The 14,543-nt window shown below is 46.0% G+C and overlaps 1 protein-coding gene across 1 annotated transcript; it reads right to left on the reverse strand.

Annotated features, from left to right (window-relative positions):
- Window positions 1–9,521: 9,521 nt before the first annotated feature.
- LOC134053196 (olfactory receptor 10C1-like) lies at window positions 9,522–10,316 on the reverse strand (the record flags this gene model as incomplete). Its single annotated transcript, XM_062508068.1, has 1 exon — window positions 9,522–10,316. A coding segment is annotated over exon 1 (795 nt), but the record flags the coding sequence as incomplete, so codon positions are not given.
- Between the last annotated feature and the right edge of the window lie 4,227 nt (window positions 10,317–14,543).

Consider the following 14,543-nt stretch of genomic DNA (forward strand, 5'->3'; position numbering starts at 1 on the left):
GCAGGAAACTGTTCTTGGCCAAAGCAGCTCTGCTGGAGAAGAGTGCTTGCCTGTCTTCCCAAGGGAATTCTCTCCCCAGAAGGGAACATGACTAACCCAAGACCAGTGCCTTGGCACAAGCTCAGGGAAATCTGCTCCAGGAAGAGAAAGCTGCACACCGGCTGTGTACAAACCTTGCTGATCTTCCTACCGGTGAAACAGTCAAACCTTTTTAGACACACCGTGAGAACCTTGGGTGCGCAATGGACTGTGAACTTCTTGAAGGCAGCAACATTCTTCTTACACCTTGAAACCAAGCACAGAACCCAGTGCTGAAATGCACCCAATCCTCCCCCAGGGTGGCCAGGCAACCTGTCCTGTCTCACACAGCTTTTGCTATTCTAAGGCTATTCCCTGCTCTATTTTAAAGAAGCTGCATCTCCTCTGTGTGCAGCAAAGCTCCATGAGGCGATGACTTCTGCTCATTTAATGACATGCAACTCCCTCACACAGGATCTCCTGGTAATATGTGCTTAGTAATCATCTTACGTGTTACATTTGTAGCAGTTTTCACCATCCAGGTGCTCGGGTCTCACAAAGTCCTCCAGAGCTGCAGTGAGGGTCGAGGCTGTCTGCAAGAGTGACAAATGAGCACACTGAGCTGCAGGAAATTGCCTCACCCAAACAACTCCCACGAGCTGACAAGCAAACCCCTGCAGCTGATGCTGAAGAGACCCACCATGAAGCTGTCCAGAAGGAGACAGAAAGAGAGTGGGATGCTGAACATCTCCCTGTGTCCCAGAGGCTCCCGGAGCCATCAAGAGCTCCCTCCCCGTACCACCACACCACTCACATCAACTCATGACACTATGCAGGGGCATCAGTGGTGCAAACAACCCAACCCATCGGCCTGGGAGCCAGACAAGTGTTAGGGGAGGGCAAAGCAAAGGGGGATGAGGATATATTGAGGGTGCAGAGAGGATAATGCTGCTCGACCAGCTTAAAGACAGCACCTACAGAGAGACCAGTGCCATGGCCTCTGCAGGAGGACACCATCCATTCCCCTTCCCACCCACCACCAAGATCTCTTGTGCTCACAGCACACATTTTTAAGACAAATGTGCTGACTCTGGAAAGCTGCAAGGGCCTTGGCATGTCTTGAAGCACAACTGCAAAAGCTTCTTACTCTGATATCCAAAGGGATATCCAGGAAGGCCTCGTAGGAGTCAGAAACGGCTTTGCAGCTGACGCAGGTGACTGGAAGGAAAAATCCAAATGCTCAGCAATGGGAAGCTGACTGACACTGCCCATTTACACATTGTACCTGTCCCAGCAGACCAACTGTCAGGCACAGGCAGACAGAAGGACACAGGCAATGTCAAAGAGAGTAAGAGTTGAGGAAACATACCTCTGGATCTCAGAAAGCCTCCAAAGATTTGAGAGACAATGGTAGTGGATTGAGATGAGAGGTCCAAGCTGGAAACAAGTGGGAAGACAGAGCATTATCTCCGGCAAGAGTTTTGCTTGGCCTGAAAGCCCAGGGTTTAGGTTTCCCTTGATGGGAGCACACCAAGCAGTGCAAAGGGCTCAGAACTTTGTGAGGGTGATTTGCTTGTGCTTACTCGCTGCTTTCACTCAGACAAGCTGTCTGCATGGCATTGACAGTACAGCACAAGAAGTCATGGGCATCTTCCTCCCTGCCGGGCTCCAAATGTTCTCCTATGCCTAAGAAAGAAGGTTTCAGTTTTCTTATAGAAGGAGGGAAGGAAACCTGTTCAAGCACCTGGTACGACTTACGTTTGAAAACCTTGAGGACAGCCAAAGGCAGGATGGCACTGACAGGGGAACGCAGGACCTTGTTCACGTGTGCTTCCATGATGCACATCATGCAGAAACCCTGCTGGTGACCTGAAGAGGGACACAGGGAAGGTCCTTAGGTTAGCAAAACATCCACAGCAGTGGGATACTCCTCCTCTTGCACTGCCACTCCACTCCAATACTCCACTCCTCCCAAAGTCCCAATGGTCCCAGGGCATTTTAGTGTGCAGAAAATCTTCAGAGAGGGATGGCAAACCAAGAGCTTTCTGTGCAATAAGCACAGAGGGTTTAACTTGCAGGAATAAAGACTGCCAGGGAGAAAGAGGTGTTTTCATTAAGGGTAAGGCAGCAGGCTAGGACAAGTGGGTTCTAGGCTCCAGTGTTCAAAGAGTACAGACTCATGGGGCTGACAAAGGGCTGCTGTTGTCTGAAATCAAATTTTACATTCTGGGAATCTGGGACTTGATGAAGAGATTTTCAGGAGATGCTCCTAAAAGCACTCACAGGCCTGGCTGTGCTCTTGGGACAGCAGGTAGTTGGCCAGTGGGGGGGTGTAGGTCAGGCACTGCAGGACAGCGTTGAGGAAGCACGTGTTGCCCACATTGAAGAGGCCTGCTCCAGCACTCTGTCTCTGCTGCCAGACCATGCAAATCTTCTCTGGTGGGAAGAGGATCCTTTTTGGAGGAGCTATTCCCTCGGCGATGACTGCAGAGAAATTCCATTTGGAAAGAGATGAGGCGAGGAAAGAAAGCATATTTAAACTTTGCGTTTTCTACACAAGATGTCAGGACAACCAGCTCAAACCTTCAACTCACTATCAGGGGAAGCCTAGCACTGCCATTGGAATTTCCTGATTTGGAAAAGTCTGTTCCCCTGCTTACTTTGCCAAGAGTCCAACAAGCCCCAGCTCTGATTTCTGGGCCTCAGGGTACCTTGCCTTCTCACCAGAGCTCTAGACTGGATTATCAGGTCAAGCTTTCCCTGATTCTAACTGACTGGAACTTCTTGAAAACAAGCAAGTACTGAGCACAAAAGGCAACTCAAGGACCTGTCAGACCTCCCTATGAGCAATGATGTTTCAAAGTCTTCTTCATCGTGACAAAAGGTGTTTTCCTGGGACTAAACAACCTGGGGCAGTCTGGCTATTCTCAGCAAACATCCCAGACTTCACTCTAGCTTGTGAGCACATCATTCTGGGATCTGAGCACCAGTCATGTCAGCTGTCTGTGGGGAGTCACAAAGTCCAAAGCTGCCAGTGAAGCTGGTACTCACAGGAATTGTTCCCTGTTGTGGCCATCGTCCCTCTCAGGAGCAGCGGGCAAAGCTCTGGATGACCAAGGACGTGCTCCAGGAAGGGATCAGCATCAATCCCCTCACCTGATTGCAAAGAAATGACTACATCTCACCAAAGGAATAAAAACTCCAAAGAAATACAACCTATGGAAAGAACAGCATTTGCCATCAAGAGTTTCAGTGGTGCTTGAGCCAGCTGCTGAAGTGCAGGCTCACCCCTTTGTGATCAGTGACAGAGCCCCAGGAGCTTCAAAGGTCCTTCTGAAGTGCTCCAGTGCATGTTACCTTCTCTGAGGAGGCCCTGCTGCTGTCACAGCATCAACAGCAGAGCTCTCTGGCTTTTCCCTCCTCTGCAGGAGTGACCAGCTTTCAGCCACTAACTTAACTACAGCCTTTGCTGCTCTCCTTCTGTCCCACTCCTTCCTGCAGTATCCAAGGTGGGCTTTTTGCCACTCTGGGCTGAGCCCAGCCCCTCAGACTGCACTCACCCCTTACTTACCTATCCTAGGCTATAGTAAAGAAAAGAGAATCAGCAAAGAAGAACTCTAGCCTAGCCTGTATGTGGACAGCCTACGAAGGGGCAACAGCTCAGCCTTCAGCTAGGAAGGTATAAGCAGCCTAGACTTTTCTCTCCTTCCTCTATGATCTATCCCAAGAGTCAAATCATAATTACCTGTGAGAGGACAAAAGCTGAAGGGGACAGTAAACAATAAATCTGCTTGAAAGGCAGAGAGGTGCGTAGCACGGGAATAAGCTGAGCTATCCTGAAGACCTGCTGACAAGTTAGCCTGCTCTCAGGATACTGAGCCCTGGGCAGGTGAGTCACAATCACTCCAGAGGTGCCACATCGCTGCCCCTCAGTGACATGGGGGCACACAGGGATGGATCCCCTTGAGGTCACAGAAGCACATGGCTCCTGGGCCCTGGAACCACATGGCTCCTCTCCCAGGTGGCAGTCACTGGGACTCCCCCTGTCCTCTGATGCACAGGGGTTCACTGGCTGGCAGGGCCGCCCCTGAGTGAAGGATCAGTGAACTCCTTCCCCAGAGCACAGAGCCCAGTGAGCAGAGCCCTGCCCAGAGCTGTCACAAGCCAGGTCACACTTGTGTCTGGCCCTCAGGCTGCCAGGCATTTCTGTTCCACTCCACTCTGTTCTTCCACTGGCCTGTGCCTGTGAGACTCCTGTGCAAGGCACCCAAGCTCTCAGAGGGTCCTTTCCAGTGAGTTTGGTGTGCCCCCAAGGTGCACCCACAGGCTGACCCTGGGCTGGCCCCACCAAAGGGACCCCCAGAGGCTGCACTGGGTGAGCCTTGGCTGCCAGGGCCCCAGCCTCTCCTGGGCAGCTCTTCAGCAGCTTCACATTCACTCCTTCCTCCAGGCTGCCTTGGATCCGACACAGCTTTAGCCACATTCCCACTCAGGATGGCTGGAGGCACTTTTGTTCCTGCTGCATTTGACCAACAAGCTTTTGGGCCTTGCGGCAGGCAGTTGCTGTTCCTCGGGCTCCAAAGAGGCAGCTGGTTGCTATTCACCCCTGATGCCTCAGGATTGTAGCTTTTGTATTTCTCACAGATTTGCAATCCTGCCATTCTTATGCGTGTGACTCCAAACTCCATGCACAGTGTGAGCTGCTGCTTCCCCATTCTGCTCAGACACAGCAATTCCTGCCCAGGCCTGGCAATCAAGGACCCCTCACTGCCCCAGGCCCCAGGAAATGGAAACAAAAGTGAGTTGGGGGTGAACAAACTGAAGGTAAATGACTTCATTACCCGAAGCTGTCATTGGAAATAAACCTCCAATAGGCAAATGGACCAAACTTAGAAAAGGATGAGAACCCGTGACCCACGGTCCATTTTGGAGTGTAGCCCCTGGGAGGCTTTGTCTGCCTGAAATGTTCCTGAAGGCCCTTCAATAAATATTGATATTGATATTGATATTGATATTGATATTGATATTGATATTGATATTGATACTGATGTATGGAATTTATTTATTCAGTAGATATATCTGCTTTTGATTCCCTTGGCTTTGTGTGGCCTGTGCTTTTAGGAAGCCCATGGAGGCATCAGCTGCAGTGTCAGGGAATGAGTGGCTGCTGCAGGCTCCCGGTTGTTTGGCCATTGCTCAGGTGACAGCACACCTGGTGCAGGTGAGGAGCAGGGTGGAGGCTCCTGGCGGGCCCCGAGCCAGGGCTGGGGCACGGGGCGGATCTGTGCTGCTCTGCCGGGTGTGAGCACAGCAGAGAGGGGGAGCAGGGAGGCGGGAGCTGCCGAGGGCTGGAGAAGCGCAGCTGAGTGCCGGGCTCAGGCGGACACAGGGGCCCGGCTGGGAGGTGCTGAGGAGCAGGGCACGGCAGTGCTGGCAAACAGAACCGTACCGAGGGGCTTGAGAAGGCTGGCACAAAGCAGGGTGTGAACAGCCCCGGGCTGGGTGGCTGCAGAGCCTGAGGCAGACAAAAGCATTGGGACCTTCCGCTGAGAAAGGAGAGCTGCAGCAGTGGGAGACAGAGGAGAAAGCCCAAGGAATCCAAGGAAGTGATGTCAAAAAAGAGCTAGTTAGACAGACAGAGAGAAAGGACAGAGGAAGATGGAAAGAAAGACAAAGAGCAGAGAGGGCACTGGCTGGGGAAAGAATAAAACCTGATTCAGACAAAATCTGAAATGGCAATTATTGGTTTGGAGAATTTAGCATGGTTTACTGTACTATTTTAAAATGAGAGCTCAGTGTCTAGCATATCCCTTGTAAAGATGTAGTACGTATTAGAAATACCTAGATGTAAAACTTTCTATCTAGAAAAACTAATTTTTCACCGTATTATGTCTAGACCTGCAGTGCAAAACAAAAGACTTACTCAGATTTAAGAACTACAGTCTTTTCTGCCTTTTTGTATTTGTGTTTTATTTTATTTGGTTTTTACTGCCAATTTACTGCCAATCTAGAGTTTACAATGTTTTCTGGAGCACCAAGGGCATGAGAGTCACAAAATTCCACGGGCTGGCTATTCTAGTGACAGCAGGAATCACTGGTGCAATCTGCTGGGTGTTTAACCTATGACAATTATTCCCAAGTAGCATATACTTCTATTGCCAGACGGAGTCAGGTTTCTTCCAGCTATACTTAAGCAGATACAATGTAAGCATTTACAGAAAGCTAAATTCAAAATGCCCTTTTCCATTCAAAAGATGAAAATAAGCAAGGTGTGGACACATTTAACCTCTTCCGTGAAATTCTGAAAGGATGATTAATTGTCTCTGGATATTCCTGTGAGCCCAAGCGTGTGTTTTCATGTTTCCGTCCCACACCTCTGTGCTCCAGACCAGCACAAGGATCCTGGCACAGAGCTGGAACTCTGCACTGGATTTAGTTGTGTTTATTCTGCACCATGGTTGGTTTGATTCTCCCCTGGCTCTCCTGTCTGTCACAGTAAGGCTTTCCCGTTCAGTGCTCTGGAGGCTGAAATCAGATCAGGTGGGGTTAATTCAGAGTTTTCTGGAACAATACTGAAGATCTGTTCCAACTGGAGGAATTAAGACAAGTTTTTCACCTGTACACTTTCTCTCAAAGTGAGCACCTTGCTTCAAGAGGCAACTGCACAGTCAGATTTCTAGCATCAGCTGAGACCAAGCTCTGCTGTAAAGCAGACTCATTTTGTTCGGTGCAAGTAGTCTTGGGCAAATGAAATCATTCACAGAGCCTCAGGGTTCATAGATCTTCAGGTAACTTGAGGGCTAAACACCTCTCTTGAAACAGCTGAGATTTGCAAATCCTCGTCACCATACTGATCCCACAAATGTGAGTTCTCTGAGCTTTGTTTTACAGTTTCAGTCAGAAAGGAAGTGAAGGAGAGGTTGATTTTTGTTTTTATCATTGACTCTCTGCTTTCTCATCCTGTCCAAGGTACCACCACCCTTTCTTCCCCAGCAGAGACCAGGAACACGCAGCTTCCCCTGGAGGGGACTCAGTCCTGTAAGTTCTTCTGCATGCCTGCTATTCCAGGCCATGAGGACAGCACTCATCTGCAAAGAGTCCTTCTGAAGCACAAGATCCGTGCCCTAGAAGTGCTAATTTCCATTTTGATAGAAACCATCCTTCAGGCTCAGATTCCAGACACTTAAGATGGGCAAGTGTGAATCCATGGATGCAGCTCCCCCAAAATCAAGCCATGAAGAGGCAGCTGAATCCCACCTGGTTTGGACACCTAGAGCTGGGCTCTCTGTTCAAGGAACTCATCCAGCCTTCCTCTGGATTCATTAAAACATGGGGGCCCTTTGGCACATTGTCTACTCCCTCTGATTTAGTGTTGTCCACAAACTTGAGAACTCACAAATTTTGCATAATCAATCAAGAAAGAATTGGACGTGGTGGTTTACCAGACTGAAACTTCCCAGGTTTTTAATGCTTACTTTCATTTACGTGAACCATATTTTACCTTTGTTTTTTTGTTTGGTTGGGTGGTTTTTCGTTTTTTTGTTGTTTTTTTTTTTTTTTTTAACGAATTACACTTTTCTTATCCCCACTGCTTTTTTTACTTGGGTTTCCCCTCTTCATCACTTCTTTCATAATACACACAGTTGTGCAATTCTCTAGGAATGTTGCTGTAAGGAGTCTAGCATATATGACTGGTGAGAAACTTTAATGCCAATAAAGCAATATGACAAAAAACAATGCATTCTTTTTGTAATGAATTTGAAATTTAAAAAATTAAAAGTATGAGACAGCATTTTCTGTTATAATAAATTTTTTGGTCCAAAATAAGATGTGATTAAAATCAAAGATGTCAAGCTTCTGCAAAGAATATTATGCCTTATAATTTTTTTGTGGATTTACAAACTCTCAAGATAAAAATTCATATGACATCCAATTAAGAACCCTGTACTGTTGGGGGTTGTTTCTTTCCCTTTTCCCTCTGTGGAATTTTCCCCATTGTCATGCTAAGATACCTGTTGATTGGGCCCTGGTGACAAGGGGGAGGAGAGAGAGAAGAAGGACACCCCGCGAGATTGAAACATGCAGAAGAGGAAGCGGAAGGCTGGGCCTGGGTCCCATTTCCCCCTTGGAGTTGGGACGAGAAGGACGATCGCCGCCTGTGTTGCATTCCTGCCATGCCATCGCCGGGAGCCATCCTCACTGCTGTGGGACCCTGCCCTGCTGCCTTCTGGCTGGAACCTGCCACCTTCCAGCACTCTGCTGAGCCCCAGGACCCACACCGTGAGCGGAGAGCTCTCTCCATCTCTCTCTGTCTCTCCCTGGGACAGCTCTGCCATCACCCCCAGCCCTCCTGCAGCTCTGCGGGACCTGCCCGCCCCCAGCACCGGGAACTGCAGCTCAGGGAAAAGGTGCCTGCAGCCAAAAAACACTGGGACTGAGTTACTGTTCTGTTTGTGGCTAATTCCATAGCTACTGTTGTTCTTATTTGTCTTGCTAGTTACACTAGTAAAGAACTGTTATTCCTACCCCCATATCTTTGCCTGAGAGCTCCCTTAATTTCAAAATCCTAATAATCGGAAGGAAGAAAGGAAGGATGGAAGGAAGGAAGGAAGGAAGGAAGTAAGGAAGGAAGGAAGGAAGGAAGGAAGGATCACATTTTTCAGTCCAAAGGGAATCTTCTGCTTTCCTTAGCAAACAGCTGTCTTTCAAACCAGGACATGTACTTTTATGATATTTATATTTACAGTTATTTCCAGGAATGAAGGATTAATTTAAGGAGTAATGCATGTCCTTATCTTTCCAATATCATTTACACTTTGAGCATTTAATATAAAGAGTTGTATTAATAGTTGCAGAAGATTACAGTGGTTAAGTACTTCAAAGGCCTACACTTGGTCTAACATGTTTAAAACAATGACTCTAAAATTGAAGAAATATCTTTGAGGCAGTGGGGCAGGAATGCAATTTTGCGCACCTCTTTTTTTTTTTTTTTTTCCCCAGTAACAATCTCAGAAATAAAATCAGTGCTCAATAATATCCTGGGCTCCACATTGTTACCTGAACTCTGTCCTCTCCTTTCCCCCAACAGATTTACTAAACACTTTCAGGAAATAAATGCAAACAGGTGAAAACTAATTCTTTTCAGTTCTTTCAGTAAAGTCAGGCTCTTGAATATTACTCTTTGGTTCAAAAATTCAGAAGTATGTAAAGCACAATTTTCAAGCTTTTGAAAAATAGCAAGGAAAAGAAAAGGAAAAAAATAAGTTTATTGAAGAATTTCTTAAGTATGTGGAAGAAATTCCCTTCCAAAATGTTAACATAGCTTCTAACACTCCCTCTTAGAGCTAAAAATCTCCACTCTTCTCCCTCCTTCCTCCCCAATAGCTGAAGTAGATCTGGAAATTGATTTTCCTGAACAAGAATTTAGAGTGAAAAATTCCACCACAAACACCTGGAACAACCCAAATCTTCTATTTCATTTCCACACTAACTTAGGTTTGCTCCATTTTTTCCTTCAGGGCTCCTTTCACCTCCTTATTCCTCAAACTGTAAATGATGGGATTCAATAAAGGAGTCACCAGAGAATAAGAAAGGGAGAGGAATTTATCCACAGATGCACAGTGGCTGTATTTTGGCCGCAGGTACATGGAGCCTGCAGTGCCATAAAAAACAGTCACAACCAGGAGCTGTGAGGAGCAAGTGGAAAACGCCTTCTCCTGGCTCTCAGCTGATGCCATGTGAAGAATTGCAGAAACGATACCAATATAGGAATAAATGACCAGTGAGAAAGGACTCAGAATAGCAAAGACAGCCACCACAATGACCTGGATTTCACTTGGGAGAGTGTTGCCACAGAGCACGTCCAGGAGAGGCTGAATCTCACAGAAGAAGTGGTCAATGGCACAACCACACAAGGGTGAGCTGAAGGTGATGAGGGTGTGAACTAAGCCCACAGCAGTTCCACAGATGTAAGCTCCAACAACCAGGCTTCTGCAGACCCTGCTGCTCATGATCATTGTGTAATGCAAGGGGGAGCAAACTGCAAAATAACCATCAAGGGACATGGCAGCCAAGAGAAAACACTCAGCAACTCCAAAGAAAAAGAAGGAAAACATCTGCATTGCACATCTTGTCTTGGAAATACTCACTTTTCCCACCATCAGGTTCTCGAGAATACTTGGGATAATGACAGACAAATAGCAGATATCCCAACAGGACAGCTGAGTGAGGAAGAAATACATCGGGGTGTGAAGGCGATTATCACTGTTTGTTATCAAAGCTATCACTGTGTTCGCCATCCAGGTGAGAAAATGAAGAGATAATAAAACTAGAAAGAGCAAAGGGTGTAAAGGAGAGGTTCCAGAAAAACCCAGGAGTCTGAATTCACTCAATCCACTGAGGTTCCCAAGGATCATCCTTGTCTGGTGCCTTGCAGAGCTCTCCTCGTTTTAGTGTCCAGCAGCCGATGAAGCTGCAAACAGCCGGGCAAATCTGCAGTCAGAATACAACTGCCTGCTTGAACAGACAGAAAGAGGACTGGAATTTAGATACTACTCAGATTTTGAGAAGATCTTCTGAAAAGATTATAAAAGCTTCTAAAGAAAATGAGGCAGTCTTATGCGTTTTGTTTCTGTCTATTTTTGACTGATTCTTCTTTCATAGCATTGCCTTCAAAGGCTGTATATTCACCACTCTCTTCAAACGCTCAGCTACCGCTTTTACTCTGTAGAAAAAGAAAACTTGTTGTGGCAGAGATCTTTTCATGGACTAATCAGTTCAAGTCTCAAAAATCATCAGTTGCACCATTTGAATATAACAAAGGTAGTTTCTCCTGTTGTGGAGTGTGGTAGAAGAAGAGAGAGGATAGGAAAAAACCCCTAAATGTTGAGGTCTCCAGGAAAGCTTTCAACTCTGAGCACTCTGCAGTGAAGCAGAAGAGAGGTTTGTCCACAGCTCTTTATACTACATCTATATAAAGTCCACTGAGACTGGCTAGTGCTGATTGGAGCAATAAGGAATAGTTGTTAAGAGGTTGGATAAATATGATGCACGTGTATGAGCTGATTCATAGTCACCTCTACTTTTACAGAACTTGCAAATGATTTCTATATAAACCCAGATATCCTACAGAACTATCAAGATCTGGTTTTACTTTGCAGTAATTACTATTACTTCATAATGCAGCCAGATTAATGACAGAGTTGCCACACAGGCTTACCATACTTATGCTTTCTCAGCAAAATTTGAAGGTGAAACAAAGATGCAGCCCACATTCACTTGGGGATAAGGGACAAAAGATTCACTCATTGCCAATCTTGATTTTTATTTCCCTGTTGATGTCCAGATCATTACAACTAAAAATTAGTTTACCTTGATCTATTTCCTGGCATACCTCATCGCTCGCAGATTTGAAGGACCCTTTTTAGGGTATCATGAAGAAGTATGCAGGCTATAGCTTTTGCTAAGGCACTGCTAATCCTCCTTGGCTTTATGATCCTCTGCTGCCAGATACTTCCCCTGCTTCTGCTACTGTGTACTACAGTCTGCTGAAACATGCCCACTTTAAACCATTTGGGTGTCTGTACCCATATTTCCTTTCTGGGTCACACCATCAGTGACTCTGCCGTAGAGGAACCCAAGACAAAGGAGTGTGTATTGATGCAGTCCTCACATATACTTTGGGATAAAGTTGCACCAAAAAGATCATTCTTGCCCACAAATTAACATCTAGGTTCCCCTACTCCTTCTTCCTTAAGTTTGTCATTAATCAGAAAGATTAAAAGAACACCAACAACAACAATAATCCCCATCCAACCAACCAACCAAAAATCACCCACTTTCTTTGCCACATCTGCTGCAGCAAACAAGGATTTAGCATTCCAATTATTTCTTTGGCTAAGATTTATTTGACAGATGTGCCCACCAAGCAGTCAGACCATCTTTCACAGCACAGACCAACTCACTCAATGTTATCCACTACCAGCAGATATTCCCATTGTGCTTGGGAGAAGGCTCAATTAGCAAGGCCAGGCATGGCTGTTGGTCTTCATTTAATTTTATGAAATCCTAGTCCAATGTAGTGATGGAAGGTGATACTGCTCCCTGCAGCCCTCCCTTTACCAGTGTTTTTACTAATACTTCTCCCAACTTCCATGGTGGCAAAAAGAAAATCCCTTTCCCCTTCCACCATGTAATAGAATCATCAGATCATCGAATATCTCACGTGGGAAGGGACCCATAATGCTCATCCAGTCCAACTCCCTGCTCCTTGCAAAAGTTATCAGTGAGTGGAGAACAGACCCACTCCAGACAAAGTTTGCTACAGAAGCCCTCCTGTCAAGTCAGCAGGTACAGGAAGGACACTTTTGTTTTCTAAACTCCTCAGAGAGAAGTCTGCATGCAGCTGGATCCTAGCCCAGCCCCAGATTCTTCAACAGTTTCTATGCAAAGGGTTACAGAGGTGTAATTGAGCCTGTATACAACGTTGCCCCGTGGGATTAAAGACGGCAAACCAAATCTATTGATATAAATAAAATTAAGAATTCATTTAAATTGATTGCAATCATTAAGCAAAATAACTTGATCACAAGTATTTGTCACATAGCATCGGCAGCCTTACTAACATAACTAACATAGTGGAACTAGCATAGTAACACACCCTAACTAACTACTAGTGTTACAGTATAGTGCACTATCTTGGAAGCAACAGAGAAGCAATTCTATGAAATCAGGCAAAACAATTACGTAGAGATTGATGTCACTCATCCAACAACCATGAGCAAACCTATTTTGCTCAGCCATGAGAAGTGACCTTCAGGGCTTTCCCTGCTCAAGGGAGGGATATTCACACACCTTAGGGAGGTATGCTAGAAATCCTTGTCATGCAAAAGTGGGACTGCCCTTCTATAGCATAACCTGACTGGCTGCCTCTGATACATTTTTACATTAGGTTTTGGCAGGTCTATTCAACAAAATAGGCTTTGCTGCTGAAGAAGGTACTAGCACCACTTTGGTTTCTCCCATGTGACCCGTCTGACTCTCACTTCCATGTGAAGGCCTGGACATCCTTGCTGCTCCTGCCCTCAGATCAGGGATTCTCTGTTGGCATGTCCTCATGGTGTTGGAAATGATAGAACTTTACAAATACCTTTTCTAATTCATTCTTTTAATTCAGTTTTCTAATTACTTCTTTTAATTAATCATGAGCCGTGTAATTTTCCACTCTGTCATATGCCACTGTAGCCAACATTTAGCAAGGTTTGCCATAAGCTGCTCTAGTGGGAACACAGCTTGGGAAAAGCCCTGAAGCTTTACGTTTTGCTAAAACAACTGTAATTAACCTTGATATGCATCAATGGTCTCAGACCTGGAAGAGGCATTTTATGGCTGAAGCTGGATGCAAGGAATGTAGAATTTCTGAACCACATGGACACTGTGCAGAACCCAGAGATAAAGAGGGAACTAACAAAGGTAATTCAGCAATTGTGCTGGAATGCCACTGTTCTCATTTCAGACAGGGTAGAGTTAATTTCTTTATTTCGGTAGCTCTTACAGTGCTGTGTTCTGGATTTGCAATGAGAATGGTGTTGATAATACGCTGAAGTTCGAGGTTTTGCTAAGTCACGTTTGTCCTGAGTCAGGGACATTTTGTTTTCTCATCTTCTGCTCTGCCTGTGAGGAGGCTCACAAAAGAAACTGGCAGAGAGCACAGCTGGGACAGGTGACCTGAACAGCCCAGAGGGACATCCACACCACACAGCATCATGCCTGGAATATAAAGTGGGAAGAGTTGCCCAGAAGGGCACTCTAAGAAAGGAATGTGTGCTTCCTGACACTAAAAGTAGCATTAGAGAGCTTAATTTATCCTGATGTTTTCAGTGACAGTGGTGACATGATAGTCTGGTCAAGCTGGTCTCAGCATTCTTTAACACTACAAACAGGAGGCCCTCCTTGCTCAAGCCATTCCTGCTAAGGTGTAGACAGGACACAGCTGGAGCTGCTGTATCCCTGCTCAGGCAGAGCATCCTGCCCCAGCTGGCACAGCTCCCTGAGCACTGTGACACTCACAGTCCATCACTTCACTCTGGAAAAGCCCCACTCTTCAACAGGACAGACGTCTAACCCCCCCTCCCCTTCTCAGAATGTGGCTGGAGATTCCTCCTTTGAGTGGGGACACCCAGCAAGATTTCACCTTGAGACTGAGAAAAAGAGACATTGGCAAGGGTAATATCAGTCTGTACTTAACATTTATTTTTCTAGCTTTAATTAAAAAATTGCATCAATATTGCTTAAAACTACTGACCTATATTAGCAGCAAAAACTATCTACACTGTGGAATGAAGAATTCTAATTAAAGCCTATTACTCTATTCACAAGCATCATTGCCCATATAAACCAACTGTTTCTTCATCTTTGAGAAGAAAACAAGGACACCTGTGATAAAAAACTCAGTGCTAATCTTCCCTTCTGCTTCAGCCAGGGCCAAAATCTGACTGCAGCACTCCCAGAGTGCCCCAAGCTCTTCT

Source organism: Cinclus cinclus, chromosome 24 (genome assembly GCF_963662255.1).
Source record: "Cinclus cinclus chromosome 24, bCinCin1.1, whole genome shotgun sequence".
Classification (NCBI taxonomy): Eukaryota; Metazoa; Chordata; class Aves; order Passeriformes; family Cinclidae; genus Cinclus; species Cinclus cinclus.